This window comes from Schizophyllum commune, assembly GCF_000143185.2.
Source record: "Schizophyllum commune H4-8 unplaced genomic scaffold SCHCOscaffold_1, whole genome shotgun sequence".
NCBI lineage: Eukaryota > Fungi > Basidiomycota > Agaricomycetes > Agaricales > Schizophyllaceae > Schizophyllum > Schizophyllum commune.
The window spans coordinates 2,185,113-2,212,573 of record NW_026089538.1 but is presented as its reverse complement, the minus strand read 5'-3'; the positions used below and the strand labels follow the sequence as shown (position 1 = coordinate 2,212,573).

At 57.3% G+C, this 27,461-nt stretch overlaps 17 protein-coding genes across 17 annotated transcripts; 8 read left to right on the top strand and 9 right to left on the bottom strand.

The window, feature by feature from the left end:
• Window positions 1-90: 90 nt before the first annotated feature.
• On the bottom strand, window positions 91-2,074 carry SCHCODRAFT_02481887 (uncharacterized protein; the record flags this gene model as incomplete). The annotated part of the gene is made up of 2 exons (XM_003035893.2): window positions 91-392; window positions 448-2,074. The coding sequence occupies 2 exons, from the start codon at window positions 2,072-2,074 to the stop codon at window positions 91-93; spliced, it is 1,929 nt and encodes a 642-aa protein (XP_003035939.1).
• Window positions 2,075-2,100: 26 nt separating this feature from the next.
• On the bottom strand, window positions 2,101-2,469 carry SCHCODRAFT_01187078 (uncharacterized protein; the record flags this gene model as incomplete). Its single annotated transcript, XM_003035894.3, has 2 exons — window positions 2,415-2,469; window positions 2,101-2,357 (listed from the first exon to the last, which is right to left on the bottom strand). Exons 1-2 carry the CDS (start codon window positions 2,443-2,445, stop codon window positions 2,101-2,103), a joined length of 288 nt encoding a protein of 95 aa, XP_003035940.1. The 5' UTR covers window positions 2,446-2,469.
• A 181-nt stretch (window positions 2,470-2,650) lies between these two features.
• Window positions 2,651-4,746, bottom strand: SCHCODRAFT_02024849 (uncharacterized protein). Its single transcript, XM_050341557.1, has 4 exons — window positions 4,480-4,746; window positions 2,997-4,392; window positions 2,718-2,926; window positions 2,651-2,657 (listed from the first exon to the last, which is right to left on the bottom strand). The coding sequence occupies exons 1-3, from the start codon at window positions 4,487-4,489 to the stop codon at window positions 2,917-2,919; spliced, it is 1,416 nt and encodes a 471-aa protein (XP_050202909.1). The 5' UTR covers window positions 4,490-4,746; the 3' UTR covers window positions 2,651-2,657; window positions 2,718-2,916.
• Window positions 4,747-4,997: 251 nt separating this feature from the next.
• SCHCODRAFT_02606599 (uncharacterized protein) lies at window positions 4,998-5,461 on the bottom strand. The gene is made up of 3 exons (XM_003035896.2): window positions 5,395-5,461; window positions 5,209-5,339; window positions 4,998-5,155 (listed from the first exon to the last, which is right to left on the bottom strand). The coding sequence occupies exons 1-3, from the start codon at window positions 5,435-5,437 to the stop codon at window positions 5,084-5,086; spliced, it is 246 nt and encodes an 81-aa protein (XP_003035942.1). The 5' UTR covers window positions 5,438-5,461; the 3' UTR covers window positions 4,998-5,083.
• Window positions 5,462-5,574: 113 nt separating this feature from the next.
• Window positions 5,575-6,990, top strand: SCHCODRAFT_01037574 (UBC-like protein). The gene is made up of 8 exons (XM_003035063.2): window positions 5,575-5,652; window positions 5,702-5,778; window positions 5,827-5,838; window positions 5,887-6,036; window positions 6,099-6,120; window positions 6,174-6,215; window positions 6,272-6,374; window positions 6,423-6,990. The coding sequence occupies exons 1-8, from the start codon at window positions 5,625-5,627 to the stop codon at window positions 6,850-6,852; spliced, it is 864 nt and encodes a 287-aa protein (XP_003035109.1). The 5' UTR covers window positions 5,575-5,624; the 3' UTR covers window positions 6,853-6,990.
• A 262-nt stretch (window positions 6,991-7,252) lies between these two features.
• Window positions 7,253-7,995, top strand: SCHCODRAFT_02485640 (uncharacterized protein; the record flags this gene model as incomplete). Its single annotated transcript, XM_003035064.2, has 2 exons — window positions 7,253-7,540; window positions 7,594-7,995. The coding sequence occupies 2 exons, from the start codon at window positions 7,253-7,255 to the stop codon at window positions 7,993-7,995; spliced, it is 690 nt and encodes a 229-aa protein (XP_003035110.1).
• Window positions 7,996-8,957: 962 nt separating this feature from the next.
• SCHCODRAFT_02606582 (uncharacterized protein) lies at window positions 8,958-11,571 on the bottom strand. The gene is made up of 7 exons (XM_003035897.2): window positions 11,411-11,571; window positions 11,054-11,357; window positions 10,688-11,007; window positions 10,212-10,634; window positions 9,748-10,159; window positions 9,291-9,693; window positions 8,958-9,240 (listed from the first exon to the last, which is right to left on the bottom strand). Exons 1-7 carry the CDS (start codon window positions 11,541-11,543, stop codon window positions 8,962-8,964), a joined length of 2,274 nt encoding a protein of 757 aa, XP_003035943.1. The 5' UTR covers window positions 11,544-11,571; the 3' UTR covers window positions 8,958-8,961.
• Window positions 11,572-11,795: 224 nt separating this feature from the next.
• On the top strand, window positions 11,796-12,588 carry SCHCODRAFT_02661524 (DUF537-domain-containing protein; the record flags this gene model as incomplete). Its single annotated transcript, XM_003035065.2, has 3 exons — window positions 11,796-11,832; window positions 11,880-12,104; window positions 12,158-12,588. The coding sequence occupies 3 exons, from the start codon at window positions 11,796-11,798 to the stop codon at window positions 12,586-12,588; spliced, it is 693 nt and encodes a 230-aa protein (XP_003035111.2).
• A 742-nt stretch (window positions 12,589-13,330) lies between these two features.
• Window positions 13,331-14,809, top strand: SCHCODRAFT_02606578 (uncharacterized protein). Its single transcript, XM_050344220.1, has one exon. It carries the CDS (start codon window positions 13,367-13,369, stop codon window positions 14,579-14,581), a length of 1,215 nt encoding a protein of 404 aa, XP_050202908.1. The 5' UTR covers window positions 13,331-13,366; the 3' UTR covers window positions 14,582-14,809.
• A 178-nt stretch (window positions 14,810-14,987) lies between these two features.
• SCHCODRAFT_02682886 (uncharacterized protein) lies at window positions 14,988-16,164 on the top strand. Its single transcript, XM_003035066.2, has 5 exons — window positions 14,988-15,079; window positions 15,135-15,375; window positions 15,426-15,509; window positions 15,563-15,759; window positions 15,809-16,164. The coding sequence occupies exons 2-5, from the start codon at window positions 15,371-15,373 to the stop codon at window positions 15,853-15,855; spliced, it is 333 nt and encodes a 110-aa protein (XP_003035112.1). The 5' UTR covers window positions 14,988-15,079; window positions 15,135-15,370; the 3' UTR covers window positions 15,856-16,164.
• Window positions 15,806-16,880, bottom strand: SCHCODRAFT_02024598 (kinase-like protein). Its single transcript, XM_050341556.1, has 4 exons — window positions 16,685-16,880; window positions 16,562-16,636; window positions 16,299-16,514; window positions 15,806-16,245 (listed from the first exon to the last, which is right to left on the bottom strand). The coding sequence occupies exons 1-4, from the start codon at window positions 16,745-16,747 to the stop codon at window positions 16,018-16,020; spliced, it is 582 nt and encodes a 193-aa protein (XP_050202907.1). The 5' UTR covers window positions 16,748-16,880; the 3' UTR covers window positions 15,806-16,017.
• An 883-nt stretch (window positions 16,881-17,763) lies between these two features.
• On the bottom strand, window positions 17,764-19,452 carry SCHCODRAFT_02606572 (uncharacterized protein). The gene is made up of 6 exons (XM_050344219.1): window positions 19,022-19,452; window positions 18,809-18,961; window positions 18,576-18,752; window positions 18,355-18,528; window positions 18,209-18,304; window positions 17,764-18,160 (listed from the first exon to the last, which is right to left on the bottom strand). The coding sequence occupies exons 1-6, from the start codon at window positions 19,439-19,441 to the stop codon at window positions 18,023-18,025; spliced, it is 1,158 nt and encodes a 385-aa protein (XP_050202906.1). The 5' UTR covers window positions 19,442-19,452; the 3' UTR covers window positions 17,764-18,022.
• Window positions 19,453-19,870: 418 nt separating this feature from the next.
• SCHCODRAFT_02661517 (uncharacterized protein) lies at window positions 19,871-20,698 on the top strand (the record flags this gene model as incomplete). The annotated part of the gene is made up of 4 exons (XM_003035067.2): window positions 19,871-20,006; window positions 20,073-20,147; window positions 20,197-20,466; window positions 20,520-20,698. 4 exons carry the CDS (start codon window positions 19,871-19,873, stop codon window positions 20,696-20,698), a joined length of 660 nt encoding a protein of 219 aa, XP_003035113.1.
• A 291-nt stretch (window positions 20,699-20,989) lies between these two features.
• SCHCODRAFT_01197587 (cytochrome b5) lies at window positions 20,990-21,561 on the bottom strand (the record flags this gene model as incomplete). Its single annotated transcript, XM_003035899.1, has 3 exons — window positions 20,990-21,072; window positions 21,127-21,304; window positions 21,364-21,561. 3 exons carry the CDS (start codon window positions 21,559-21,561, stop codon window positions 20,990-20,992), a joined length of 459 nt encoding a protein of 152 aa, XP_003035945.1.
• Window positions 21,562-21,912: 351 nt separating this feature from the next.
• Window positions 21,913-22,471, top strand: SCHCODRAFT_02606564 (mitochondrial 54S ribosomal protein YmL31). The gene is made up of 4 exons (XM_003035068.2): window positions 21,913-21,983; window positions 22,031-22,145; window positions 22,195-22,314; window positions 22,367-22,471. Exons 1-4 carry the CDS (start codon window positions 21,934-21,936, stop codon window positions 22,397-22,399), a joined length of 318 nt encoding a protein of 105 aa, XP_003035114.1. The 5' UTR covers window positions 21,913-21,933; the 3' UTR covers window positions 22,400-22,471.
• A 140-nt stretch (window positions 22,472-22,611) lies between these two features.
• SCHCODRAFT_02606557 (DUF537-domain-containing protein) lies at window positions 22,612-26,307 on the bottom strand. Its single transcript, XM_050344218.1, has 5 exons — window positions 26,175-26,307; window positions 25,909-26,124; window positions 24,564-25,831; window positions 23,028-24,503; window positions 22,612-22,942 (listed from the first exon to the last, which is right to left on the bottom strand). Exons 1-5 carry the CDS (start codon window positions 26,224-26,226, stop codon window positions 22,820-22,822), a joined length of 3,135 nt encoding a protein of 1,044 aa, XP_050202905.1. The 5' UTR covers window positions 26,227-26,307; the 3' UTR covers window positions 22,612-22,819.
• A 216-nt stretch (window positions 26,308-26,523) lies between these two features.
• SCHCODRAFT_02606555 (Mog1p/PsbP-like protein) lies at window positions 26,524-27,387 on the top strand. The gene is made up of 3 exons (XM_003035069.2): window positions 26,524-26,692; window positions 26,744-26,860; window positions 26,909-27,387. The coding sequence occupies exons 1-3, from the start codon at window positions 26,619-26,621 to the stop codon at window positions 27,258-27,260; spliced, it is 543 nt and encodes a 180-aa protein (XP_003035115.1). The 5' UTR covers window positions 26,524-26,618; the 3' UTR covers window positions 27,261-27,387.
• Window positions 27,388-27,461: the final 74 nt, after the last annotated feature.

Sequence of the window (27,461 nt, the reverse complement as noted above, 5' to 3'; positions counted from 1 at the left end):
TGTTGTGAGTGAGAAGACAGACTCAGAGTCCTTAAGTTACAAAAAGAGGTACATATGAGGTCCATCCATCAGAGCATTCGTAAACAGGGACTAGTAAGCATTTGCCAGGGCAATCCAGGTGTCGCCGTCAGCCCCTCCAAGCTTGACGATACCCGCATCGTAAGCTGCCAGTGAGTAATCCTTGAAGCGCGCCATCCTGACTCTGCGGTAGAGCTGTGGATCGATAGCGAGCATCCTGACGTTGACTTCCGAGCGCGTTGGGCGGGGATATCCAGCGTTTTTGTAATGCAGTAGGGCATCTATCAGAGGAGCAAATACGTGCCCGTATGGCGCAATATCTGTAGATTGAAGCGGTAGCGTAGATGTAGGATCTGTTGGCCGTTTGCCTGATTCTGGAAGCAGCGTCAAAAACTTTGGCATTACATGAACAAATCGGGAGATACTCACCAATATCATCCACGCCATATGCAGCTGCTAAGTAGACTTTGCCTGAACCGGTCACTTCGACTATGCCAGCCTCTTTCGCAAGCTTCATATACTCCGAGGCGCAAAATACTCCAGCTTTGCGAAGCGCCCACGGATCTTCATCCAACACAGAGCGAACGAGATTGTTCTCCGAAAGATTTGCAAGTCCCATGGAAGAACGCCCTCGAAGGACTTTCAACAGAGGTGAAAACTGAGTTGAAGCCATACCGGATGCTGCATGCTGTGCACTCTGTGATTCGCTGCACAGCGCCGCCGCAACTAAAGGCGTTGTAGCTGCAGGCCCCCGATGTCCGTCTACGGGCGACACCGAAGCATGTTCGGGCTCGGCTAGTGCAATCCACGCGTCCGCTTGTCCGCCCATCTCCACAACGCCAGCGGCCTCTGCTGCAGCAGAGTATTCCTCGAACCAAGCCACGCCCGCCTTTCTGAACACATCCGGGTCCTGCAGCACGAGGTTCATGCTGACGAGCGAGCGACGTGGGCGAGGATCGCCCGTCTGCTTGAGAGCGCGTAGGAGGCGTACGAGGGGCCTGAAGGCGGATGGAGGAAGCTCTGGAACATGCACGTTGGCCGGAAGGGGCGAAGGCAATCGGTCAGAGAAGGACTCCGTATCACTGGGCAATACGGAGCTCTCCTGCGTACTCTTCGGAGCGCGGTAATGCACGCGGCTAGTCTCCTTGAGTGCGACCCACGCGTCCGGCCCCGCGCCGCCCACGTCGACGAGGTCAGCAGCCTCTGCTTTGCAGATATACTGCTTGAAGTGCCGGACCCCAGCCTTCGCGTACACTTCCTTGTCGCCAAGGGGCATGACGAGGCCTAGATGAGTACGCAGGGGGCGCGCTACGCCCATATCCTGCATCGCGCGTAGGGTGCGGACCAGAGGTTTGAAGCAAGAAGGATCAATCCTGGACGTCGTCATGCCCAGGCTTCCCGACCTCCGTACAACGGCCTGGCACGACAACGCATCGGTACTTAGACTGCATGGTCCCACAGCTGCCATCGCCGACGTGGTTCGGGTTGGTAGTATGCGAGGAGACGGATACACCAAAGGCATCGGTTGGAACGCGTCGCGGAGGGCTTTCAAGGGCCGCACGTTCGAAAGCACGGCGCAAATGTCCTTGGAAGTTGGTTGGAGAGCCCTTTCGTCTAATTTCGCAAGCTCCATCGTGTCGATCTCTGGGCTGGTCGGAGGGGACGTGCACGAGGCCTCCTCGGACGAGGCCAATGAAACGATGGTTGTCGCTGGACTCGCGCTCTTTCGAGAGGTGAATGAGTGTCGAGGGCTCGACGGTGTTGTTGGCTCAGAACGTGCTGAACCGACGAGGGAAGACGACTGGGACGAGATTGATGAGGCGCGCCATCGGCGGACCGCGACGGCTCCCGTCTTCAGTCCAAGGATCTCGGTATTCCAGTCGACGCGCTGACCTACTTGCCATAGCAGACTTCTATGCGGCCCAGGGTACGCGTGGCAGATGAGCACCACGTTGTACCGCCTTCGTCGTAATAAGGAGACAGCGTAGGCGAAATCTCGGTCCCCAGTAATGAGGATGATGGTGGCAGGAGAGGGATGGTCGATAGCATAGGCCATTGCATCGCCTGTGTCTTTGTCAGGCTCTACTCTACCAACGGCCAGAGGACTGGGAACGCGCCTTGCAGCATGTGGTCCACGACGTCCTTCAGCCCATTATGTGGGCAATCCACCAGCGTCACGCCACTCGACTGCAATTCGGAACGGAAGGCGGGTGGCAAGTTGTGGTGTTGCATGTCCAGGTAGGCGTTGAACGTGGTCACTACGCCATATTCAAGCGCGACTCGCTCGATATTGCGAGAGATCTCGAAGCCTGACCGACCAGCCGTATACTGGCAATTTTCTACAGAACCTGAATCAGTAATGAACTGAACCCTGTAGACGCGGACAGCGCGCCCACCGTAGTCCCAGAAGATGCCAACGCTTGCCATGGCTGTGCGTAACGACGGTCGCGGTCAAGCTGCAGGAGGAATCCAGGCGCTCAACACGCGCAGTGGAAGCGGGACGAGCTACGCGAGGCTTGCGCGTGTAGAGTGGTGAAACTTGCTATCGTCGAGGCTTCTCTGTCCTTCTGACCTGCTTCGAAAGCCGGATCAACGACTTCATGAACAAGGTCCCGATGGCCGTGGTTCGGTGCAAAGGCCTAAATAGACATCACTTGACGCTTGACGGATCCGGGAAACGAAAGGCGCCCGAGACTTACTCTGTATGAATAGCAAGGCAGGCCATGGTCTCTTCTACCAGGAAACGTATCCATCAGCGCACGACAGGACAAACGGGTACCTAGCTAATGTGAGCTTGACACCGCACGTTCTTCATTTGAGTCTGGCTGCTCAAGACGATGGGAGAAGGCCGACCGTGCGGCCAAACAACGTCCCATATTGCGCCAGCTCGCAGCAAAGTCATGAAGACCTGAAGATTACATTCGGTTGAGCGAAGCATATACAAAAAATATACATGGCCAACAATAGACTGGCCTCACACCTGAACGGCCCAATCCAACGTAATCCACGCCCCGCCATCCTTCCCTCCCGTCCTGACCAGCCCCGCGCTGACCGCCAAATTCACATACTCTGCAAAGGTGCTCACACCCGCGCTCTTGTACACCTCCCGTCCGAGTCGCAGCCCCACGCATGAGCGCAGCGGTCGATCCGACCCCGACTTGCGGAGGTCATCTAGGACATTCACCAGGGTTCGAAAGGGAGGAGTGATCGTTGGCGCGGAGTGTGAGGCCCTGTATCGTTCGCGGGCTTGTTTCCAGGGTTCCGTGGCGGCAGCTGGCTGATATGCACGAACATAGGACCGATATGTACGGTCCCTTTGGGGAGATGCGGACAGTGAAGGGGATGGGCTCCTAGTACGCGGATAGTATGACGTCGCGTAAGCACGACTGCGGTATGGAGAAGGAGAACGATAGTTAAATGGCGAAATTGGCCTATACGGGGACATGGGACGATAGTTCGGCGAGGGAGGTGAATAAGCCGATGGATATCCTGACCGGGAAGGTGGATAGCCCAATGGAGAAGGGGGACGATGATTGGGCATTCGTCTAGTCGGCCTCTTGTCGGGAGCAGTGTTCCTCTCTTTCCCGTCGGTGATGCCACCGTACTCCACAGTGAGCGCAATCCATGCAGCGGCATGTAATCCTCCCAAGACAACGACGCCAGCAGCCTCCGCGGCAGCGGAATACTCTTTGAACCCCGCAACATTGGCTTGAGCATAGACCCTCGGGTGACCGGCGATGAGTTCGCTGCCTACGAGAGAGCGACGAGGGTACGGATCATTGGTGCGAAGATGAGCTTGAAGGACCCCGATCAGAGGCTGGAAGAGGGCGACCTTAGCCGTTGGGCTCGACTGAGTCGCAACAGAGCTTGTCAAAGGATAGGGAGCGGGCGGACGCCCACGAGTCGGCACTGGCGATGGATGAACCGAGCTGACGTCCGCCTCAGGGCCACCACCACCGATATCTGAGCGCTCTTCCGTAAGCGGCGAAGACGACGTGGATATCGACGGGGATTCTTGGAGTGCATCCGCTTCAGGGGCTTCCTCCGGCGTAGCCGCTTTTCCAGTTGCCAGACACTCTGTGGCTGGGATTATTTGCGTAACGAACTTCGATGGCACCGTCGCCGGCTTCTTTTTTGTGGGCAAGATAGCCTTGTCCTCTTCGTCCATCTTCAGAATTGTCTGGTTCCAATCCACGCATTCCGAGACCTGGGCAGCCAAACTTCTGTGTGGACCTGGCCGCGCATGGCAGACGAGAACCACATTGATACCCCTCTGCCGCAAAATCGACGCAGTATAGGCGAAGTCCCGATCACCCGAGACGAGCACGACCGTCGAGGGCGCAGGTTCCCTGAGCGCGAAGACGAGCATGTCGGCTACGAGGACCAAGGATACGAGAGAGTCAAAGTTTATAAGGATTATCGTCAGCGCATGTGGCAAAGGGGCGAAAGCACATAACGCACTGAGAAGCATAAGATCCACCACGTTCTTCTGTCCATTATGCGGACAGTCCACCAACGTAACACCGCTAGACTGCAGTTCGGACCGCAAAGTAGCAGGAGTGGCGCACTGCTGGACGTCGAGGTACGCGTTGAATGTCCGGAGCAACCCGTGGCCTCGGGCTTGCTCTTCTATATTTCTGGCGATGTCGAAGCCGCTGCGGCCAGCGGTATATTGACAGTTCTCTATAGAAAGCGCGTCAACGACAAGGGACGACACGTCGAACAACTCCGGGAACGCACCATAGTCCCAGAATATGCCGACCGCGCCCATGGTGGCGAGCGCAAAGGTGGCCGGTCTCAGTCACAACCGATCGATGCATGCCTGAAACCGGCGAGCCGCGTGCGCATAGCAAATTCCTACCTTCCGAGATGCCCATTGTTCGCGTCTTGCGCGCGAACAAGGCCCGTACTTGAGAAGGGGACGCGCTTGAGGATACTGGCCGACGTATATTCTAGTCACCCGATCGGTCTTTTCTCCCTGAGGTGTGGACATGGCGCGCTATATTGCCTGCAATTATATGCCTGCCGGAAAAGGCTAGTAGTGTACGGGAAGAGTGCATGGTAATCACTGTATACGATTTCCCAGACGAGAAAGGTGATAGTTGATCGTAGGCTTGTGTTGCGGCTTTGCTGGAGGCTGTCATGCTTCCGTCAGTGCTCGGGTACTTCTTCAGAGGTCTTACAACGCACCATTGTCCGCATGCACTCAAACAGCATAGTTGCATGGCTCGCACACTCATTCGTAGACATGAGGTCGCCGTGCGCCGCCCAGCAGCCCAACATTGAGTTCAACTGGTAAATGCATGGGGTCCGCTGAATTTCTGCACGGACATGTGAGTCTCCTACAGCTGTGCTACATAGTCCGACTATACTCACTCTTCTTCGGCCTGACCTTGATGTTCTTTATGTGAATGGTCATGTTGGCAGATGAGCAGACGACGGCGGCGAGCAAGCGCGACGGAGTTGAGATGCGGAAATTGCCCGCCACGTGTGTGACAACGTCACATGCGCCCGCGGGGAATCCGAGGACAGTGACCACGTCTGCAGCTTGTATACCACCGTCATCGCCGTTCTATACCGCTCATTCCTCTTGTCTTCTCTTCATAATGGCAGGGCTTAACAAGAACAATTCAGGCATGTTTGTGTATAAGCCTTCATCGATCTATGTTGACAGCGAATGCAGCGATAAAGCGCATTATGCAGGAAGCGCGCGAACTCGCCAATGATCCATGCACGGACTACCGCGCAGCCCCATTGGAGGTGCGTGTCATCTCTCCCTCACTCACTGTATCTCTCATGACTCTGTAGGACGATATCTTTGTAGGTCCTGCGCTGTAATTGTGTGCCCAACCCCTCATACACTTCCAGGAATGGCACTGCACCATCCGCGGCCCTGCCGACACTGAATTTGAGGGTGGACTCTACCACTTCAGGATCACACTGCCTCCCGAATACCCCTTCCGTCCCCCCTCCATTATAATGTTGACGCCGAATGGCCGTTTTGAACTCAACACCAAGGTACGCCTCTTTGCATGTCGCGATGGATTGGCCAAGGACACGCCACTGACCCTTTGTCTCAGATATGCATTAGCTTTACCAACTGTGAGCGTACTTCCTGGTTGCCCTACCCTGCTTCTCACCATATCGCACCCCAGATCATGAGGAGCTCTGGCAGCCCGCTTGGGGTGTCCGTACCGGTGAGTAGCAGTACCCTCCGATCTTTATCGGGGCGTCTAATTGAATGTGCGCGTAGCGATTGTCGGGCTACAAGGCTTCTTCCCTTTGAAAGGGACCAACGCTGTTGGACTTGGGGCCGTCGAATACCCCCCGGCCGAGCGAAGGCGACTGGCCAAGGCGTAAGTTAATCCCCTTCTTGCCGTAGGCACATATCTCACGCTATCTAGCTCTCGAGAATGGATCTGCCCACAATGTCAGCAGAGGAATCTAGACCTGCTGCCGGACCCGCCAACGTCGAGCGAGGGAAACACGAGCCATCATCACGACGAGCCTAAGACGACCGTTGCTGCTGAATCGACCGCGACAGCATCTCCTGCCCCTCCTCCAGACGCCCCCATGGCAATTCATAGCGTGGGCGTCCCGCTACCGTCCGGTAACGTCCAGCCGAACTCGGGTATCTCTGGTCCAGCCGTACAAGCAGCGGTGTTGAATCGCACTACTGTTGAAACGACCCCCGTTGCTCAGGCGCCGTCAGTCAGTGCGCAGCCCACACGACGTCCAGCACAAACGACTAGACGACCGCCGCTGCTGCTGGACACGCTCATATGCGTGCTACTGGCCATAGTCGTAGGCTTGGTCTACCGACGACTGACCTGAGCGCCCGAGACTGGTTCCTGTTAGACTTTTAGTGACCTCCATTTCATGTCGAGGCTATCCTGCTATTCATTCGGATCTGTATAATTGTACTATGAGATTTGTCTATGGACGTGCGAATATGAACTAGACCCCTGCCGGACCCCTGTCACGCGCGAACGTGGCTCTGCCGAGCATCTTTCGAACGCAGTTTTGTTCGCAACTGTTCTTTGTGTGCGACCTCGCCTCCCTTTGAAGCGCCGCGATCCCGCCCGGTTTTCCGCCCCGTGCGCAAATCCGAGAGTACATAAAGACGAGTGCGCGAGCGGGGATGCACCTCCGCATGGATACGCCGCTGCGCAGTGCCCGACAGATCCAATCATCGTCCCGCGTCCAGGATCGCTCCTTCCTCACGACCTCCGCCATGCCCAATAACGTTTCCCCAACACGCTCATCGCCATCCTCCGCATCCTCCTCCCGCCGCTCATCTCTTGACATGGGCCGCAATACCCGAGGAAAGAGCTCCACAGCACGCGCCACAATCCACTCGAGACATCCTGGCCTCCGACTGGGCAAGCTGCCCGACCCAGCGCCCATTCCCCCATCCCTCCTCGGCTCGCCGCTCCTGCAAAATCCGGATAGCATCTTCCGGCGAGGGCTCACCACGCCGCTCCGTCCGTCCGAAGAGGACGAGCGGTGGCTGCAGGACACAGTGCCCCTCGTCTCGGGGTCGCCGCCCACACCCTCAAAAGCTCGCCGGCTCAGCCTCAGCGGCGGCGTGCGGGAGGAAGGCGCGCTCATACGCCGCCCACCGACCCAGCGCACGAGATCGGCGCAGATGCACCACCGGCCAAGCCCCAGCATGCCCAGCATGCGCAGCGTGATGCTCTCCCCGCCGCTGGTGCGTCCGCCAAGGACAGCGCCGGGCAACGCGATCAGGCGCTCACCACCGCGGCAGTACTCAGACTCGCTACTGCCCGTCCGCCAGCGCTGCGCCACAACCCCCTTCCTGCCGCTTGCCTGGCACGACCGCCCAGACTACTTCACCGGCCTCCCACTACGCACGCAAGCGCGATAGACAGTCTGCCCTGGCACCCCCGCCATCCGCCTCCTTCGCTCGTTCATCTCATGGGCAGACATATCGCCTATGCCATCCACCAGTACTGACCGCAGGAGCGGCCCTCCTTCCTTCATATATATCTTTTGGGATCCGCGGGGAGAAAGACCCAGGATAGTAGACCCCCATATCCTTATTCCTCTGTTCCGTCTCGTTTTCCCCTCCTCGTCGTCGCATATATCATCACTGTACACATACGTCTCTGCACATACCACGGTGTCCCTTTGGTCTGGTCTCTTGCACTCGCATATCTTCTACGTCGCGCATCCTTTCTTTCACGCCATAGCACTACCTGGCGCGTACACACTCATCACTCTGTTGGGAATTCAGGGAATTCTTGGGCATTCTGGGGAGAACAGTTGCTACTAGCTACGTAGACTGTACACCATACTTTAGCTGTACTTTCACTAATGGTCTTTCTCATTGAACGGGTTTCAGTCTTCTCTTGCGCGCCCGTCGACGATGCGTCTCTCCAAGCACGTCGAGACATGATGAAAGCCTGGCGACAAGGGCTTGAAAGTGCTGCGGATTGAAATAAACCGCTAGATGGTCCTCGAACCCCCTTCCTGCCTTCTTGCGCACTATCGCAGCGACCCTCGTTGCGATGAGTTGCCGGGCCTCCGCAACAGTCCTTCCTGGACACCTGAACACACCCGGTGCTTACCGACTTACGATTGCGATAGGCACGAGCAAGACACTGAATGCACCCGCCAGCAGGCGACCCAAAGCCTGACTGACGGATCTTACTCAGTCTCCTTCACCAACACTGCCGCCCGACACCGCTGATTCACCCACAATCCCACAGCGCAGCTCAAGTAGGCCCGGTGCCTTGCACCTGTCCGTTCGTACCCAGAGCCATAGGCGACAGGAAGCGCTGAGAACGGCAGATTGGGCTTCGGTCCTTAACTTGAGGGAGGGGAATGACTTTGGCGCACGAAGAGCTCCAGTTGTATGAAGGGCAACAGAGTTCAAACAACGCATACACGTACAAGCATACACCTGCTCCACCCCATCCCTCAGCGCTTCTTCGGCGCACTGACACTGAGCACCAGCACGTCCTCCTCCTCCAAGTTGTGGCTCGCAATCGTCGTCGAGTTCGTCAGCATCTTGCCTTGGTACGACAACCGGATGCGCGACACGGGCGCCGCGCTCCCCGTCGCCTGCAAAATGCGGTCCCGCAGCGTCGACACAAGGAGGTTGAGCGGCAGCTCCGACAGCGTGACCGTCGTCCCGTCCAGCTTCCACTCCGGTTTCGTATCGTCCTTGGGCAGCTGCACTTGGAGCGAGATCGGGTACTAAAGACGCCAATGAGCACGATCATCTCCCGGGTGCTGTCTTCACTTACAGGGTGCATCGCAATCCAGTCAGCCTCAGGATAGAGTTGCCCGCCCGGCAATTTCGCGACGCGCTGCCGCTTAGCCGGGGGCGCCGCGTCTGCGCCGCCGTCCATCTCGTCCGCCGAGCGGACCTGGCCGGCCTGCATTGGCGGCGCGGGCGAACCCTGCCCAGGCGGGTAACCGTATCCGCCGGCTGGCGGCTGACCCTGATAATGCATGGGCGGCAGCATAACAGGTGGCTGCGCTGGGTAGGTAGATGCAGGCTGGGGTCCAGATGCGACGGTGGCGGCAGAATACGCCGGGTTCGCTGCGCTGCCGCCCGGCGCCGCAGGTAGGGAGGATGCGCCAGTCAACGGCGCCGGGACGGAAGATGCAGGCGCCAATCCTGGACCAATAGCGCTGGTCTCTTGCCTGTCAGATACAAGTTAGCGCCAGTAGCTGGTTTCCATTAGGTGGATTACTAACGGTCCGAGACCCTTCGCCCGATGGATGGCAGCAATCTGCTCTTCGAAGTTGACATTGGTCGAGTAGGCATCGACCGTCCGCGCCATCGACGCCGTGTGACCATCCCAGACAACCTTCTCCCGCTCCTTGCGTCTCTGCCGCTCCTCCTCTTCCTCCTTCTTGCGCTTCTCCTCGTCCGCCTCTGCACCGAAGATATCCACACGCGTACGAGCGAGGTTTTTGAGCGATGAGACAACGTTGGCACCGCTGAGGAGCTCGGAGGCACGCGCGCGGCGCGCTTCGTTCATGTCGCGCTGCTCCTTCCACTTCGGGTCGAGCAGCTCGATACGCATGTGTTCCTGCAGCTCGTCCACGGGGATTTGCTGACCACAGACCGTGCAAGTCGTCATGGTCTGTTTCGACTTTGCACCGACTAGGAGAGCATGAGTACGCGGCGAAGCACAGAAATGAACGCTATCACTCACGTTTGGGAACGTAGTCTGTGCGGATCTTCATAGGACCGGAGCCAGCCTGCATGGCCTGAGCGTGCTCGATTTCGCGAGCGCGCTCCTGCTGCTCTCGCCTTGCGCGGTCTTCTGGTGTTTCCGCGACACCGACAGGCTGCATGACCGTGTCCTGCTGCTGTTGCGCAACGTTCTGCGCAGCTTGCGCTTGAGCAGCGGCCGCGGCAGCTTCGGCTTCCGCTGCAGCTTGACGCGCGCGGTGAGCTTCGACATCTTCGGCCGTGTTCTCCAGGATCATGGCAGCGTAACGCTTCTGCGCCAGAGTCATATTCTCGACTTCCTGGACGCTCATCGGAGGAGGAAGTTCCGAGGTCGCATCGGCAGCGGTAAACTCGATCGTCTGCACGATGGCATAGTCGTGCCAGTCAATCTCCGCGAATGCGACTGCGTCCAGATGTGAGTGGCCAGTAACTTGTATATGACGATAGTGCACGTACTGCGCTCGGCTTCCTGATCATCCTGCCTCTTCTTTTCCCTCTCACGCTTGTTCTTCTCCCACTTCGCGTGCCGCTTCGCAATCTCAAGTTTCCTCCAGCGCGCGCCGGGCTCTGCATCCAGCTGCAGCTGTTCCAGCATGTCCTTATTAGGGTGCAAGACTTTGGTGTACTGGTCGACCAACCGATTGAAGTAACCGAAGAGGGAGTGCGTCGGTCGCAGGAATTCGAACTGAAAATTGCGCGCCTCACGAGCAGAAAGGGCTTGGATGAAGTTGCGCCCGCGACGCGCGGTGAAGAGGGCAGTGAGCTTCATGATGTCGCTGGAGGCCGGTTAGTGTACGAAGCGGATGATAATATGAGACGCACAGGTCAATTGCCGAGATATTGGGCATGTCCATAATGAAGTCAGGCGCTGGTGGTTCGAGTCCGTGGTCGACCACCTTCACCTCAACATCCTTCGCCTGTGGGGTTGCCGTGCCCGTCTTGGGAACCTCCTCAATCTCTCCTTGCGCAACCTTGGTCAGCTTGTGACGGTAGTAGGCGTGGTAGGGGTCGGCAGGGTTCAGGAAGGAGAATTTGGGGTCATTGCGCTGTCCCTCGCGAATCTTGTCTTCAAACTGAGGGGGGTTTGCCGACCGTGCAACAAAGGTCGCAGTACGGTCAATGACAGCTGTGGAGGGTCCTAGTCAGTACCTCTACTGCATGAAGTGCACAAGTACGCACATTTGATTTCCGGGGGAGGGAGAATGAGGCCGCTCGCAAAGCGCGCCACATGAGGCGCCTCAGCATCCCCATTGACGCCGTTCGCCTCCCCGTTCAAAAGCCCATTGGGTGGAGTCTGCACTGCGACGCTCATGTCAGGCGCCGGCGTCGAGGTCGATGACAAGAAGGCAGTCAAGGCGCGTCGAGGCGCTTGGACGTGATTTCCGTCCTGGTGGTCGTTCCCACGCTTAGGCCAGGCCTGATCTGGAATGGATTCGGTCATTGCATTGCCTCACGCAGTCAGTGTTACAGTGTTACCAGCTGGCAGCGGTTCCCTCTCTATCGATACACGTTGCACCCACACTCTCCCTACTCCTCCATGCTATGTAGCTTTCGCTCTACGACTATGAACGACACACCAGTTGCCATCTTTTGGGATTTCGGTGCGTTGCCAGACAAAGGAGATCACCCGATACTCATCGCGACACAGAGAATTGTTCCCTCGCTTTGGGCCGGACGGGATTCACGGTCGCTCGCAGCATCGAGTCCATCGCACAGAAGTATGGCTCGCTCAAGCTCTTCAAGGCCTACCTGGACGCCCAGAAGCAGCCTTTGGGCTCAGACATCTTCCGCGCTGAGCTGCAGTCGTCCGGCGTCTCTGTCACCGACTGCCCTCACATTGGCAGGAAGGAGGTAGCGGATCGCATGCTGCAAGGCGTGTACTTCCCCAACCCTCCTTGTCTTCTACTGATCCATCTTCCCCTGCAGGCGATCTGATGGCCTTTGCCCTCGACAACCCCGCCCCCGCCACAGTCATCATTATTTCAGCAGATCGGGACTTTGCCTATGCTGCCTCCGTCCTGCGCCAGCGACGCTACAATGTCGTCATGATCTCACACAGTAACCCACGGCCAAATCTCTGGCTCACTTCACAAGCAATCGACTGTTACGACTGGAAGAAGGACGTTCTTCACGTCGAAGAACGTGCTACGACGATTCCTACCATCCTCGGGAAATCGGTTCCCACCCACGCAGAGGTGCTAGCGCAGTGCTTAGCACCCATTCCCTCCACCACCGGTGCCAATCCTTCCACCGTTACCACTTCCAGGGCGCCAGTGCCTCCTGTTGCTGCGCCACAGGCTGTCGCGAAGACGGCAGATCCCCCATGTGAGTGCCATCAGTTTCGCTCTCGTGCTTAGTCAAACCATTCACTCTGCACTAGCGCCGACAGACAACTCTCTTTCGCACATCCCGCCCAAACTGCGGGGTCTCGTTCAGGCGCTCCACAAGCTCGCGCCCAAGTTCGGGCCTGTGCAGAGGACGGATGTGTATGGTCAAATCAGGACCATCGACCCCAGTTGCAGTAGGGACGAGTTCAAGCAACTCCTACGCGCGGGGCGCGCCCAGCATCTTATCAAGACCGGCAAGAAGCCCCACAAGTGGGTTTCCCTCAGGCCCGAATGCCTGACTGCGAAGACCTCGGACGGACGGACTTCGGAGGAGCTCGTCGACTCCGGCCACGAATCCTCGTCGTCGGACGAGGACGACACCCTCTGCGAAGTGCCGATCCCCCTCGGCTTCGATATCCTAGTCCGCGCCCTGCGCGACATCGGCCCTACCGGTGACTACAGCATGAAGCTCGGCGACGTCGCCGTCCTCATCGCGAAGCACAACCGGCGGCCCTACCTCCTCGCTGGCGTCGGCAAGCTCAAGGCCTATCTCGAGGTTGGCGAGCGGCACGGCGTCATCCAGCGCGTCGGCCCCAAGACGACCTACCTCATGGGGCACGTGGCGCTCGCCGACAAGTATCGGCGACTGGGCCGCCCATCCCCGCCGCCCTTCGTCATGACGCACAGCAGGCGCTCGAGCGACACGACCGTCGTCTCGGACAGTGTCGAGCAGGCGAGCGAACTGGCTGAGAAGCCGCACAGCTACGTCGGCTCCGATTCTGGCTTCGAGGAAGAGAGCGGGGCGGAGATGACCGCGCCGGTGTCGGTCTCGGTGAAGGTAGAGGCGCCTGCGTGCCCTGCTCAACCCGAGCCTGCCCCCGTTAACCCGCCGAAGGTCGACGAAGTGGTCTCTGCCCCTCTCTCTGAGCCCGACAGTGTTGTCGCCGACGAGTCCACGGAGACGGACATTGCTTCCCAGGCACCGTCTATTCCCTCCGGTTTCGACGTGCTCGTCCGCGTCCTCCAGGAGGTCGGCCCAGGCGGCGAGTACCGCATGAAGCGGCTCGATCTCGCCGAGCTCATGTCGGCCAAGCACGGCCGCATGCCGTACGTCCAGGCGGGCGTTGGCAAGTTCAGCCGCTACCTCGAGCTGGCGGTGAGCTTGGGCATCGTGGAGGTCGAGGGGAAGATCGTCGGCGGGAAGAGAAAGGCGAAGACGGCGGTGGTGATACTGAGGGAGGCGTATCGGGCGAGTCCCATTGCGTCGCCGTCTGTGTCGCCAATGCCATCGGAGGAGTCTGACGCTCCTGCGCAGACCTCTGTGCCCGTTTTCGAGCAAGCACCTTCCACCGAGGAGCCTGCTTCGCTGGAGACAGAGGCGCTTATCACCACCTCTGATGCGGCTGAGTCCACGGCTGCAGGGGAAGTTATCGCGGAAGAGTGCACGACTTGCGAGTCCCCTGCCACCGTAGTGAACGAGCCACTGGCCGCCGACACCCAGGAGGTGCCCCTCGCCGTGAAGACGACGCCGTTCAGCGAGCAGTCGTCCTGGGCCTTCGAGCTCATCTCACCGAACCCACCGGAGATCGAGATTGACTTTTCCTGCACCGAGTCCCTCGAGACTCTGGTCGCATCCAGCAACACATTCATGACTTTCGACAAGCCATCCGTAACTGACATCGACGAAGAAGACACGGCTGCCGCTGCGGAAACACACATCTCTGCGCCTCAGTCGTTCGTCTCCGACATATCGACCGTCGACGTGGACGATCCCACACCCTCGCCACCGCCGTCCGCGACCGCCGGCGACATCGATGTCCTCATCGAGGTCTTACACAGTCACCTCGACAAGGGCTTCACGGAGCCCCTCCGCAGTATTGTCGATTTCGACCTCCGCTATCGCCTCGGCTGGGAGGGAAACCTCAACGGTCTCTTCCTACAGGCTGAAGCCGCTGGTCTCATCCGCACCGGCGTGCATCGATACAGCGGGCTGGAATGGGTCGCACTCGTACCCGCGTACTAATTATCGCAGACTGCCGCTGCTTGCGCCATCGCCTCGCTTGGACGAGGTGATGCGCGTCTGGTGGCGAAATCAAACTTGTAACTATTGGCGTTGTGGTGTGTACCCATATAATATTGACCTGTATCGCTCTCGTTCGTGTCGACGCTCTCATTTAGTCTCCAGTACGCTTGACTGCGACTTGTATTATACTGCTCGCTCTCGAAGCCAATGCAATATCTATCGCTGCTCTGTCTCCCCTTCTTCCCATCCGACTCACCAACGTACATGCCAAGTGGTGAGCACCAGTTCTTTTTCTCACTCCAGGGGACAACATAAAGTGGATAAGGAGGGAGACATCATAACTGACGTTGATTATTCGTGAGTGGCTTGGGAAAATATGTTGGCTGATAGTGCTAACGACGACCAACTCCAAGATCTGCGGGGGCGTGGTGGCGTCTTCGCAGCGTCGGACAAGGTCTCCGGTCACTTGCGGTAGCCAGAAACCATCTATGGATCCTGGTGAGTCTTCTGCAAGGGCTCCCCTGGACTGCGCACTGAAGGCTTCTCCATATAGCCTAGCGCTCATCCTCTTCCTCCCCATACGGACACAGTGGCTTTGGTGTGGGGCATCAGAGGAATCAATTGACCTTTCGTCATTTCTTCATGTTCTTCCTGTGATACTCCGTACCGTCATGACTGGATAACTGACGTCAAACAACGAGGCTGGGGGATAGAAAAGAGAATGCACGGGCGCGCGTTCTCTAATCACCTTCGGCCACACCATCCCTTCACCCGACTTGCTAGCGTACCATGGGGTGAGTTTTGCGTATCGCGGACGAGGGGGATGCGCTAACAGGAATGACAGTATTACCGCTTCTATACTCGCAGGCATCCCCGCGTTCATAGCACCCATAACGGCCGTGTTCACGAGCTGCGCGGATGTCTTCAAGTGCGTACTCGTTATTTCGCACTTAACGTCCATAACGCTGACCATCTGTACAGGACGCACCATGAGACCAAACAGAAAAAGCACGAGACCAAGCAGAAGAAGAAGGAAACGGAGAAGAAGGAGAAGCAAGTATCAGGCGATGATTCTGGAGGCAAGGGAGGTGGCGAGAACGGGGGCGGTGGCGGCGGCGCACAACCACAAGTAATCGTGCAGCCTATCGTGCAAGGCGGTGGTCAGGGCGGCTCTCAAGGTTCGTCTGCGTAGTTCTCCATCTGGTTCGCGAATTCACGTCGTTGCAGATCAGCAACAACCGTCACAGCAGCCACAGCAGCCACAGCAGCCATAGCTCGAGCAACAGCGATCAAAAGACTTCGCATTCGTCCTGACGCCACCCATCATATACCTGGAACTGCATTGTGCAAATTGTACTACGTGTAAAATAGAGATAGAATTGTTCATAAACTTTCGTGCTGTGCGCTACGGGTCATTACCAGTCTGAGGTACTGGTTCAGCCCACCCAGCCAAGTTTGATCCCGTTCTCCAACTGTAAGGATACCTCCTGAATCCGCGGCCGTCCTCGAGGGTCGGACTGCCAACAGTTGCATATGATTTGCCACATATAGTCGGTAAGCCTATAATCTTTGGGGCGTTTCGGGCGCTCCGAAGAGTTTTTGCATATCTCGGCCATGTCAAAGACGTTCTTGTTGTAGCCGTACGGGGGACCACCGGTATATAACTACATCGACAGGTTAGATAGTACGGTGTTTTGTAGCCCGTTGCGTTTCTTACCTCGCAAGACATCATCCCAAAGCTGTAGACATCCGCCTGCGTACTGGCTCGTAGCTTCATGCCAGACAAGATGATCTCAGGCGCAAGCCACTGCTGACCGATGGCGATAGATCTGTAGCTCGCAGGCAGACGGTGCGGCATCTGAGTCAAGTCGGATGCATTCATGCCGATGTCAGCCAACACGGCTTGTCCGTTGTCCCTGATCAACACGTTGGCCTGAAAAGTCAGTCATTCATCTCTATTGCATTTTTAGCGACGCTCACAGCCCTGATGTTCCCATGAACTACGACAGGCGTCTGACCATGCATAAATTCCAACGCATCTGCGACATCGTGAAGCTGAAGCAGTTTTGAGAAGGTGTATGTAGCAAAGTGCGGACCACGTACTATAGGTGCAATCTGAGCACAAGGTCTCGCTTCCAAATACTGGTTGGCACTGTAAGGATACATGGGCCTCACGAAGGCAGGCAAAGAAATCCCGTCCACTAGTATCCCGCAAAACTCAGCAATATGAGGATGGGGAACCACACGTTCCCACTTCCTCAGAACCCGTGCAATTGCCTGCAGGTCAACAAGTTGCCACAAGACACAAACATTCTACGCACCTTGCGATACTCCTCTATGATCGCCTCAGTCGCATATGTACTGATATTCCACGTCCGTATGAGGACCTTTCTCCCCCTGACCCGCGCTCTTTTGTGCTGAACGTATGTGCTATGGGCGCAGTATCGTCCTTCCACGTCCTTCACGTCACCAGCCAGAATGGCATATTTCGCAACGTCGAATTCCTGTCGAATTCGTATCAGTATGTTCGGAAGGAGATGGAGGAAAGACACTGCACACGTCTGTCAGGATCATGAAGAAAGTCCGCGATGGAGGAGCTGCGAGTTGCCAGTGATCACGAAAGCAGAAGATACGGATGGCAGGGACACTGTTACGCAGGTTGTTGTCACTCGCGCTGATGCAATGGCAGAAGCAAGCAGTTTGCATTACAGAATACTCCTCACCTACTTATGTAGTCGTCGCAGACCTCTTTGTGATGATCGCACGCTCGTAACAATAAGCGGATGAGGGCCTAAAGGCCCGTACATGCCGATGGCCTATTGTTACATGCCCGATCGCTATTGTTGCAGGTAAGATCGGTAACGTGCGCGTTGGCCATGGTCACTCCGCCACAGTGCACGGAGCCAGCGGTATAACTGCACTTGGACAGAATGGAATAGGCCTGGCACCCGCTGACCTTTGAAATATCGTCAAATAGAGCTGACAGCGAGATCACAGCAAGTAACTGTACCAGGCTCCGATCTTGTTTCCATCGGTCGTCATATACCGGGCTTGCGCTTTATGGAACCACAACGAGGGCAGCTGGAGGCGGTGAATGCATGCACTAACCCAACACGTACCGTTCCGCGCTGGCGCGCGGCCGAAGAAGCGACCTCAGCAAATGACTGTATCCCGCAACGAAGAAGCATATGACTCGCTCGCGAGAGCGCATAAATTACCGGCATTACACCCAGTGTGTTCTTATGTGTTATGGAGTTATGGGGGATTATAGTGTACAGAATATAGCATCGTAAGTGGTGGGTGCGATGCCAGTGGTATGTGGGACACCAGAAGGCGGCGACGGAGCGCGCGAGGGCCGGTAATTCGAGGTCATTGACGGTGTTGTTGAACGGACAAGCGAGATGATAGGTAGCAAGCGAGGACGACTCGCCGATGACGAGTTCAGACGTACTCTTCGAGCACGCGGCCCTTCTTGCCCATCCAAGGCCATCGACGGGTGATGTTGATAGGCGTGTTCGGCTTGAGCTGTACTCCGCGGCGCGCGAGCTCGGCAAGGATACGACAAATGTTGCGCGTGTCCTGATGAGAGGTTAAGAGAGCCGTGTCCTAGCAAAGTAGGATACATACGTCGATGCCGCTGTGCTGTCGACCCTGAAACTCAGGCAGGCCAAGGGCTCGCAACTGAGCCGGTATATTCGGCGTCCGCCGACGGGGAAACATGGGCTAGTGGAGATGTGAGATTGATGTCGAGGAGGAACACGAAGGTAACTTACTTTATACTGATTATATTGGGGAGACGAGGCATAAGACATAGGAGAAACAGACGAAGGAGGCGATCCAGAGGTCGTCGAAGAGGTATCCGAAGACGAAGATTGCTCATCCATCCATTGCATAACGGGAACCCGGACATCCAGGACGTCACCGCGCATCCATTCAGGGAAGACGATCTAACGCGAATCAGTAATCGTCTGTGAGTCAGCAGGATGATGATTACCCTCGACAGAAAGCATTGCTTTACGACGAAGTCACGCAGGTCGAAGGGGCCGTCGCTGCACCAGCAGTACTTCACCAGCCGCTTCCCGGTCCGGCGGTCGATAAGCCCATGACGAATCATGAAGGCATAGAAGGACCTCAGGACGTCCGCAAAGGGCGGTGCGGCATCGACTTGTGACTACTGACAACGGTGTTATAGCTCATGGCATCCTGATAGATTAAGGAGGTACAGACTTGAGTGATGCCGGTAAGGTCGGTACAGAATTGCGATAGTACAGGCCGCCAGGTGGGGCGGACAAAGCTATGAAAGGTGTCGACGACCTCGAGCTCGGAAGCGGTGCCGTCGTCAGCCTTGTCGCGCCACCGCATGAGGCAAACCGGGAACTCCTGCGGACGATGACTCGGTCAGCGAGGGTGTGCAGTGGCAATACGGTGGCTACGACGCACAATGATCTCGTTCGGGTAGCTGAAAGTCGTTCCTTGCATACAGGTGCCCTCTACGTCCACGACGAGAAAGGCGTCATAATTCTGTCTGGTCGTCGGCAGCTCTTGCGCCTCGCAGTGATCCTGTGCGTCGTAGACCGGCGACGGCGATGGAGACGGCGAAGGCGACGGAGTCCTGCGCGATGGTGGCGCAATCTTGATAGACGAGCGAACAGGCGAAAAGCGCTTCAGGTCATTCGCAAAAGAGGTACGCGCGTACGTAGGCGACGGTGGCGGGGATATCGGGAGAGAAATGGGCGGAGGGGAAAAGTACTTTCGTACAACAAGAAGAAGACAAAGAAAGAGAGCAATCACAGAAAAAACAACAGGGAGGAGCCATATCAGCGGCCTGCCTGCGCTAACAGGCGCCCACTGGAGACCCATGGTGGCGGAGGAAGAAACGCAACCGAGCCCGGCGCGTGCTATGCGGGCAACCACCCACGTGGTCGCTCACACGTGGCAAGCGTTTTCCGGGATTTCCTCTTGTTTTCGGAAGCGATACCTCTTCGATCCTACTTCCACCATGGCAGGCGGCGGTGACGACTTTGACGACGACTTTCAGCCCGATGAACTTGTGGCACTTTCTGATGATGAAGCTGGCGAAGGTGTAGACCTAGCGGACGTTGGCCACAGTGCCGAAGGGGCCGACGAGGAGGACGATCAGGACCCGACCCCCAATGATCGCTCGGTCGAGGACAAGAAACGGAAGCGGAAGGAGAAGATGAAGGAGAAGAAAGCCAAGGTGCGCGACGTCTGCGCTCTTTCGCGAACAATTCCTGAATCTCCGAGCAGAAGCGCAAGCTCATCGAGAGTATGACCCCGGACGAGCGGGAGGAGACGTCGGTGGCAGCCCGAACACCCTACGAGCTCGCGCAATACCTCGCTACTGCACAGTCTAAGACCTTTAAGGATATGTCTGCCATTGAGCTCGAAGACATGCGCATCCCAGGTGCGCGCCACTCTCTTTCATTGCCATAAAGTCCTTAATTGACGACCAGAACTTGCTTATCCGTAGAGGCTGCTATTGTGGACACGACAATATGGACAGGTCCTCGAACACTTGATAACCTGGTCGACTTCATCATGAAAGGCAAGCCCACAAATCTTATGGAGGTTGTGACCACTGACCGCGCCACCAGCGGTACCTTCACTCAAGACGCGTCTCGGGCAGAAGTCAAAGGCTAATGGTGCCCCCACCATGATCTACATCGCGGGCGCGGCTTTGCGTGTCGCTGATGTTACTCGCGTGCTCAAGAACAAGAAGCTTCGCGGAGAGAAGGGCGGAGACGTCGCCAAGCTGTTCGCAAAGCACTTCAAACTGCAAGACCATGTTCAGTACCTGAAGCGCACCGCCATCGGAGCCGCCGTTGGCACACCAGGTCGAGTGGGCAAGCTTCTCTGCGAGACAGGTGCGCCCTTTGTACCGGCCTACCGAAATGATTGTTCATTAACCATGCCGCAGATGCCCTCGCCACGACCGCCCTCTCCCACATCGTTCTCGACATCACCTTCCGCGATGCCAAGAAGCGCAATATCTTGGACATCCCAGAGACGCGGGACGAGCTCTTTAGGACCATCCTAGGCTGCCCGAAGGTACTGAAGGGGATCAAGGACGGGAAGATCCAGGTCGTGTTGTTCTGAGGGATGGATGGCGAAGGGCTCCCGGGGAGCTGCTGCATCTATTGTACATACTTGCTTGACCGTCTACTCTCTATCCTGCACTGTATCTTTATCAATGCTTACTTTCGTAATTACCTGGCTCCGTGCGTCCAATCCTAGATGGTGCTTCACAAAGGGCGCAAAGCGGTTTGAAGAACAGCAGTCAGTGCGCAATAATATCCAGTAGTGAGTGTGCAGCGATATCGTACATGTGTTCTAGGTATGTGGTCGTGAGAGTCGTGTCATCCAGCAGGTGCATGTGCGATATCTAGTCTAGGACGCGGGCTCGGGTACAAGGAAGCCGACCATACATTGGTCGAGCATGAAGTCGGCGTTGACCCAAGCATGAGTGACCGCTATCGTAGCATCCGTCAGCCTTTTGACCATTGTTCGGGCACACAAACACTCACCGAACAGCTTCGTCCCATCCCTCCCCGCCACTCGCATCAACTCCTTCTCGCCACCGGGGTGGAAAGGCAGATACGCTGTCATATTGTATACCTTCCCATATATCGCCGTCCACGCATTGTCCTTCTTATTATGCGCCTTCAACATCGACGGCGTCACCCTCAGCAGCGTCTCTACGCCCTACACAGAAATCACGGTCAACGACCATTCTGCCCGTTCATAGCGCATTGATCACTCACCCTCAAATCCTTCCCCGACGCCTTCAAGTTCGCCCAATCCAGAGGGCCGTACCCCGGTTGCAGGGCGACCTTCTCCCTCGCACGTATCGGCTTAGACGTCGACGGCGGCAGCGCAAGCCCGCCCCTACTTCCCCCACTTGGTGGTGGCGCCAGCCCCGGATTGCGCACCGCAAGGCCAGGATTTGGTGGCGGGGGCATACGAGCGTTGTTGTTCAGTATCCTCGGCACGGACAAAGAGGCGCGCTGCGCGCTGTTCAGAGCCGGAAATGCGGGTGCGACGTCGTCCTCCGTCTCTGTCGCCGAGCCATCTTTGTCTTCGTCCTCTGGCGGGACAACGGTAGGCGTAGCAAGAGTGGGCCCGGAAGCAGGCGCAGGCGCCGAAGAAAACCAGCTGCTGAGGTACGAGGTCATCGTGCTTAACGTCGGGGAGGATGGGCGAGGTGAAGGAGGGTACGCTGATAGATCAAGCCAGTCAGAGGCAAGCGCTTAGCGCCGTGCCCCCGTGATGCGTGCAGCAACGCGCCGTGATCGGCGCGGGCTTCCCACGCTCAGCACCTACTCCCGCCCGCCATGTTCGGTGCCTTCAGGCCTACCCATGTAGCATGCGGCGGTAACTTATGGTGCGTAGCACAAGTGTATACAAGGACTGGGGCTGACAGTGCTACAGGAAGATGCCCATGAAGCTCTCGGTGACGCGCAAGGCGAACGTGCGCTCCCGGCTGAAAAAGGTCGACGCCGTCATTGAGGCCGTACGTGCGAGCGGAGTCGAGTGCACAGCGCTAGTGCGTCTACCTCCGTGTTGCGTGAATTTTTGCTGATGCGCGCTATCAGGAGCGCGCCCTCGAGCTGCCGAAGGAGAGCGAAATGCCGGCGCGGGACAAGTACACCGTCTTCTCGCGCACGTCGCGGAATTACCGCAAACCTATCCAGTTCGTGCCCAAGTGGACTAGGGTGCGTGCTCTCTATTTAATACTTCACTACTGTCCACTCACTTCCCCTACAGTTAACGCAAAGAGTAAACCCCAAGGGCTTCTAATCCGTCCCGCACTCCGTCTACTACCTACTTCTATGCCTGTGCTACCCGGTCAATCAATAGTCCCTCTCTCAATGCGTGTCATACAGTGACCGTCACAAGCAACATGCAGTTTCGTGCAACTGCAAGCTAACAGTCGTTGCTCCCTGGCGCAGCCTCCGCCCGACCATTTTCTAGGGTGTCACTCAAAATCTCAGACGCAGTCAAACCAAGGCTCCGGATGAAAACGCATGAATGGCGAGTGCATATGATACAGGTATCGCATAAGAGTGGTATGGTGTCGCTAGTGCATAAAGCATGATTGTTCCAAAGTCCGTCCGGATGCCATGATCGTCCTCCAACTCAATGCTGGACTAGTCCTTTCTTCCCCTCCAGCTCCTTCGCCCCTCCTCCCGTCCCCTCGAAAAGGGCCACGGCCCTGCCTCAAAACTTCACCTCCGTCCACTCGTCTTCCAAAGCCACCCACTGCACTCCCTGATATATCCCCTCGTACACGATCCCCTCCTGCGCCGCCACCTCGATGTACTGCTTGAAGTTCCGCAGGCCCTGCTCGCAGATGAGTATACTTCACTTCCATATTCACGCTAACAGAGACAGAGACTGCAGCGACAAAGAAGGAGTCTCAACTCACCGCATGGCCATATGCATCCTTGTCGAACTGCATAAGCCGAATGGCCAGCACGCTGCGCGACGGGCCGAACTTGCCCTCCGCCAGGAAAGCTTGCAATGCCTGGATGAGCGGCTTGAAGCGTACCCCGGGCTCGCTCGTTGCAGCTGTCGTACCCGTCGCCGCGGGTGCCGTCGCCGTCGTCGTAGTTGTTACTCGGAGTGTCGCTGTCGTCGTCGAGGTCTTGACCGCGTCCGCGCCGGCCTTCGTCTTAGCCGCGGTGGTCATCTTCGGGGCCAGTTCCTCCTTAACCGTGGCCAGGGTCTTCGGTCCCGCACTTGCCTTCGGTTGCAAAGTGCTCGTTGCTGTCGTCGAAATCGGACCCGGCTTGCTGGCCAGTGAAGACGGCGCTGCGGGCAATATTGTTTGCCCAGCGGCCATAGCGGACACCCAAGTCGACGTCGATACTGGTTTCGCTGGCAACGACGTGCCCTCCACATTCACGATCTCCTTCAGCGGCTTCCACTTCGACGCATCGGGCGCAGGCTGAGTAGCCGCCGGGGCTTGCGCTAGAGGCGTAGCCGAAGAGGAAGAGGACGCAGTCCCGTTCATCGCTGTCACCGTAGCCTTGACAAACCGCGGCGGCGCCCTTCCCTTTACCTCCGTCTTCTTCGCCACCTGTGGAGGCACAAACGGCGTGTTCGACTTCGACCTCGACCTCGCCGGCGGCCCCGTCGGCACCTGCAACGTTGACGCCGATCGTGCTGGAGGCAGCCTGTGCACCGGCGAACCCATGGGCGACGACGACCGCGCACGCGCCGTCGGCGTCCTGGACCTACCTCTCGGTGGGGTCCGCTCGCGCACAGAAACCGAGGCTCGCCGCTTGCCAACAGCGCGAGAGGTCCTCGACGGACTACGCGGCAGCAGCGCGGACCCGCCCCTGCGTTTCGGACTCGCCGACCGCGACCTCGAGCGTGCGTTGCGAGTGTCCCAGGTGCCGCGCGAGACGCGCTCCCAGTATGTCTCGTCGCCCGTCATCCAGATAACGTCGTCCCCAAAGTCGTTGTTGTTCACGCAAGTGCCTTGCAAAGGCGGGCGCCAATACTCTTGCCGTCCGTCGACGAGCATCGGCGAAGGTGAACGCGAGCGCGAAGAGCGCCGTCGCCGAGAACCTGGGCTTGGGGCGCGCTCCGGACGATAATGCTGGTTGTTCGCGTTGCTCCTGAGACCTTCGGGACTCGTCAGCCTCTCATACAGAGAAGGACGGCGTGCCTGCTGTCGAGAAGGCCCTGCTGCCTGCGAGTCGGCGGACGGCGCCACGGCCTTCTTCAGCACATAAGCTGCAGCCGCTTCGCGCGCCCGTGCAGCGGCTTCACGTTCGCGTGCTATCGCACGCTCGCGTTCAGCTTGAGCATCTTCTGGCTTGGGATGTTGTATGTCGAGATCCATGGACATGCCTTGGGCGGTCTTCTGCTGTCCCGGGACATCGTCCTTCCGCGCCTTGCCAGCCTGTGAATTAGCATCGCGGATTTCACAAAGGGACCGCCAGAATTCCCCTACCTCAGCTTTAGCCGAAGCCGTCAAGCGGTTCGCAACCTCGACAGCCTTTTGCCTTGCGAGCTCTGCACTGTCGCGGATAATTGCGGTGCTCGACCCTGCTTCAAGTTGCCGGTCCGAACCGTCGGTTTTTTGCTGCTCAGAATCCTTGCCATGCTGCAATCTCGTGGGCGAGGACGGTAAAGACGAATCAAGATCCATGTCCGCTTCGCCCATGTCGCATCCAGCCTCGATCCCTTCCATCGGAGTCGGTGGCGGTGACGGCGAGCGCGGAGGTTCTTGCACCTCCTCTTCGACAATCGCCTGTAAAGGCATCGAAGACGACGATGCCTGAGCCGAAAACTGGGCAAGGTTCTTGCTGTTCTTGGGTATCGAGATGACAATCGGGTCGCGCTTGCCCTCTTCTAGTAGTATAACGCTCGCCGACCTTGATCGTGCGGCTGCAGGCTGTGGTGCTAGCGAGAGATTGTCATGAGCGGCTGTGACCTTGACGCTGGGCCCTGGCGCAGATGGCTCTACAAGAATCGCGTCGGCAAGCGAAGACGATTGCGGGACAATCTGAACCTCAGGCGTTTCTGGCTGGCGTGCCGATGCAGGCAATGCCTGTTTTGCTCCGCCGTTTGATAAGGTGGAAAGTAAAAGATCGATCTTGCCCGTGTCTAAAGGAAATCGCTGCGTCTGTGGCTGTAATGACGAAGTTGACACTTCGACGGGAGCGCTAGGTAGTTGGAAAGTCTGAGCGCGGGCTTCATCAACCCTTGTAACGGACGTCGAAGGTTGCGTTTTGTTGACTAATCGACTGTTGATGAGCGCACGAGCGGCGATAGTCAATGCCACCGAGGACGACGAAGGCCTTGCCTGCTGAAGCTGCTGGTTAGCACCAGCAGGGCGTTGCGCAGTTCGCCAGTTGCCAGTCGTAGAAGACGCTGCGAGGGTACCGGATTGCCAGGCATCTACATTTTGCTGAGCAAGGGTGGCCTTGTCTCGAACGGCAACCCGCTGCTGCGAAGAACCCGGCACAGGGCGTTTTGGTAGCAAGCTCGGATGAATGCGTTGCGGGATGGCGGATGTTCCGAGCACTTCAGTCCTCCAGTCGTAAACATGCGTCGCTTGCTCGCGAAGACAGGTGACCGCCTGCGCGGGCGAAATGATTACTATCCTGAAGTTGCGGTTGCGCAGGATGGCCGCCGCATAGGCAAAGTCTCGATCACCGGAAATGAGGACAATGGTAGTGGGTGGCGGATTATCCCACGCGAATACAAGCATGTCGACTGCAGGAAGCGGCAATAGCGATAGAGTGAACGAAGACGTTGGCAACGAAGAGTGTACTTTGTTATAATTCTCGCACCTTGAAGCATTTGGTCAGCGACATCCTTGTAGCCGACGTGCGGAGTATCTGTGAGCGAGACGCCAGAGATTTGGAGCTCGGCGCGGACATTCGTGGCGTGCCCCTTCACTTCCATGTATGCCTTGAAGAGATTGATAGTGCCGTATTGCAACGCAATGTCGCGTATCCTCTGGACAGCACCGTAGCCAGAGTATCCCTTCGGAAGTGGGACATTCTCTGGACCGTTGCTCAGCACATGAACCACATATAAGCGATCAGCGACGCACCATAGTCCCAGAGTATGCCAACGACCCCGTTCCCGGTGGCCTGCGAAGTCATAGCACGACTGGAAGAGCCGGAAAAGGCGGTTCAAGCACTGTTGGATGAGAGATGATGAGGGCGAGAAACAAAGCACGGACGGCCACTCTTTATTGTGGTTCGCCGTGAGAATGCCATGGCCCGCCGGCGCGGAGGGTCGGAGACGCGCCGCGATCGGCCTCGTGGCGAACACCGCACGTGACGGCGCAAGACTTGGAATCTGACGGTCATCGTCTCGCACTGCTCACTTACTGCCGTGCTCTCTCTGGGAAAAGTGAGAGAATCAGAGTAACCGCCCGCTATAGCAAGCCTCTGTAGCTTGTGTTCGAACCAGATCGCGATCCCTGGCCCTCTACAACCTTGACACTGCTGCTTGTTCCCGATCGCCTTGGGAGTCTTCTCCTGCCGATATAATGGCTACTAGCGTTCGTGATCTATTTGGCGGTGCTATCACCGCGCGTACCCCTGCCAATCTCATAGATGCATCGTAAGTCCATTGTGAAGAACCACGCCCATGCGCTTAACACGGTGTGACCAGCGATCTTCGCCAGATCCCTGACACCCAGGAGGTGTTCCTCTACCCGGACTCTAGTGCCAGCATCATTGTTGAGATCCTTCAACGAGTTGAGCCTTCACATTACGACGCTGCAATCAGGTGTGCTTAGTATTGCCTTCCGCGATCGCCGCTCATACCTTATCGTAGGTTCCACTTCGATTCCCTTGCGCACGATAACGATGCCCAAGCGAGCACCGTCTCCAGTGTCTCCGTCATACCCAACGACCGCGCAGGAGACCAAACACCATCCGCTATCATCCTTTCTGGCGTGCAGAGTGTGGCCAAGTTCAATCGCTCCACCCTGGACGAGGTTCTCGTCTTGATGGCGCTATATCGCGTCGCAAGCAAGGGCATCGACCTCGTTGTCACCTTCAATATCCCCACATCTACAACAGACGACTCTGGCGCTGTCAGCTCCGAGAAATGGTCGACAATCGAGTCGGACTTCAACTCGCTTGTGACTTCACTCCAAATTGTAGATTTCGGCCTCTTTGCGTAGCGACGTCCCCGTCTGAGTATATTCAAGGCGCCTATGTACACAAACTGTATTTGTTAGCAATGTATGGTGCGCTCCTGACGTCCCCGTACTCCTAAACAATAACACATCCATTTCAGGTAGAACCACGGACTGCCCTTTGTTGCCTTTCGGGGATGACGGCGGACACGTAGGACCAAGCGTCGAAATCCCGGGAACAATAGT

What these genes read in the sequence shown, in the direction of transcription:
- SCHCODRAFT_02606599 (XM_003035896.2), bottom strand. Translation starts at nt 5,437, where the DNA reads ATGACCATTCACATAAAGAACATCAAGGTCAGGCCGAAGAAGA. An exon ending in CAAGGTCAGGCCGAAGAAGA is followed by an intron (nt 5,340 to 5,394) that starts GTGAGTATAGTC and finishes ATGTCCGTGCAG; the next exon opens with AAATTCAGCGGACCCCATGC. An exon ending in TTGAGTGCATGCGGACAATG is followed by an intron (nt 5,156 to 5,208) that starts GTGCGTTGTAAG and finishes GAAGCATGACAG; the next exon opens with CCTCCAGCAAAGCCGCAACA.
- SCHCODRAFT_01037574 (XM_003035063.2), top strand. Translation starts at nt 5,625, where the DNA reads ATGGCAGGGCTTAACAAGAACAATTCAG. An exon ending in GTTTTGAACTCAACACCAAG is followed by an intron (nt 6,037 to 6,098) that starts GTACGCCTCTTT and finishes CCTTTGTCTCAG; the next exon opens with ATATGCATTAGCTTTACCAA. An exon ending in CGAAGGCGACTGGCCAAGGC is followed by an intron (nt 6,375 to 6,422) that starts GTAAGTTAATCC and finishes CACGCTATCTAG; the next exon opens with CTCTCGAGAATGGATCTGCC.
- SCHCODRAFT_02606582 (XM_003035897.2), bottom strand. Translation starts at nt 11,543, where the DNA reads ATGAGCGTCGCAGTGCAGACTCCACCCAATGGGCTTTTGAACGGGGAG. An exon ending in CCCTCCCCCGGAAATCAAAT is followed by an intron (nt 11,358 to 11,410) that starts GTGCGTACTTGT and finishes GACCCTCCACAG; the next exon opens with CTGTCATTGACCGTACTGCG. An exon ending in CGGGCGAAGGGTCTCGGACC is followed by an intron (nt 9,694 to 9,747) that starts GTTAGTAATCCA and finishes TGTATCTGACAG; the next exon opens with GCAAGAGACCAGCGCTATTG.
- SCHCODRAFT_02606578 (XM_050344220.1), top strand. Translation starts at nt 13,367, where the DNA reads ATGACCGCGCCGGTGTCGGTCTCGGTGAAGGTAGAGGCGCCTGCGTGC.
- SCHCODRAFT_02682886 (XM_003035066.2), top strand. An exon ending in AGCTGCGCGGATGTCTTCAA is followed by an intron (nt 15,510 to 15,562) that starts GTGCGTACTCGT and finishes CCATCTGTACAG; the next exon opens with GACGCACCATGAGACCAAAC. An exon ending in TGGTCAGGGCGGCTCTCAAG is followed by an intron (nt 15,760 to 15,808) that starts GTTCGTCTGCGT and finishes ACGTCGTTGCAG; the next exon opens with ATCAGCAACAACCGTCACAG.
- SCHCODRAFT_02024598 (XM_050341556.1), bottom strand. Translation starts at nt 16,747, where the DNA reads ATGTATCCTTACAGTGCCAACCAGTATTTGGAAGCGAGACCTTGTGCT. An exon ending in GTGCTCAGATTGCACCTATA is followed by an intron (nt 16,637 to 16,684) that starts GTACGTGGTCCG and finishes AAACTGCTTCAG; the next exon opens with CTTCACGATGTCGCAGATGC. An exon ending in TTGGGATGATGTCTTGCGAG is followed by an intron (nt 16,246 to 16,298) that starts GTAAGAAACGCA and finishes CTGTCGATGTAG; the next exon opens with TTATATACCGGTGGTCCCCC.
- SCHCODRAFT_02606572 (XM_050344219.1), bottom strand. Translation starts at nt 19,441, where the DNA reads ATGGGTCTCCAGTGGGCGCCTGTTAGCGCAGGCAGGCCGCTGATATGG. An exon ending in CCCAATATAATCAGTATAAA is followed by an intron (nt 18,305 to 18,354) that starts GTAAGTTACCTT and finishes CATCTCCACTAG; the next exon opens with CCCATGTTTCCCCGTCGGCG. An exon ending in GACAGCACAGCGGCATCGAC is followed by an intron (nt 18,161 to 18,208) that starts GTATGTATCCTA and finishes ACCTCTCATCAG; the next exon opens with GACACGCGCAACATTTGTCG.
- SCHCODRAFT_02606564 (XM_003035068.2), top strand. Translation starts at nt 21,934, where the DNA reads ATGTTCGGTGCCTTCAGGCCTACCCATGTAGCATGCGGCGGTAACTTA. An exon ending in GAGTCGAGTGCACAGCGCTA is followed by an intron (nt 22,146 to 22,194) that starts GTGCGTCTACCT and finishes GCGCGCTATCAG; the next exon opens with GAGCGCGCCCTCGAGCTGCC. An exon ending in TCGTGCCCAAGTGGACTAGG is followed by an intron (nt 22,315 to 22,366) that starts GTGCGTGCTCTC and finishes CTTCCCCTACAG; the next exon opens with TTAACGCAAAGAGTAAACCC.
- SCHCODRAFT_02606557 (XM_050344218.1), bottom strand. Translation starts at nt 26,226, where the DNA reads ATGACTTCGCAGGCCACCGGGAACGGGGTCGTTGGCATACTCTGGGAC. An exon ending in CGCTGACCAAATGCTTCAAG is followed by an intron (nt 25,832 to 25,908) that starts GTGCGAGAATTA and finishes CGCTTCCTGCAG; the next exon opens with TCGACATGCTTGTATTCGCG. An exon ending in AGGATGCATATGGCCATGCG is followed by an intron (nt 22,943 to 23,027) that starts GTGAGTTGAGAC and finishes ATCTGCGAGCAG; the next exon opens with GGCCTGCGGAACTTCAAGCA.
- SCHCODRAFT_02606555 (XM_003035069.2), top strand. Translation starts at nt 26,619, where the DNA reads ATGGCTACTAGCGTTCGTGATCTATTTGGCGGTGCTATCACCGCGCGT. An exon ending in GCCAATCTCATAGATGCATC is followed by an intron (nt 26,693 to 26,743) that starts GTAAGTCCATTG and finishes CGGTGTGACCAG; the next exon opens with CGATCTTCGCCAGATCCCTG. An exon ending in CATTACGACGCTGCAATCAG is followed by an intron (nt 26,861 to 26,908) that starts GTGTGCTTAGTA and finishes ACCTTATCGTAG; the next exon opens with GTTCCACTTCGATTCCCTTG.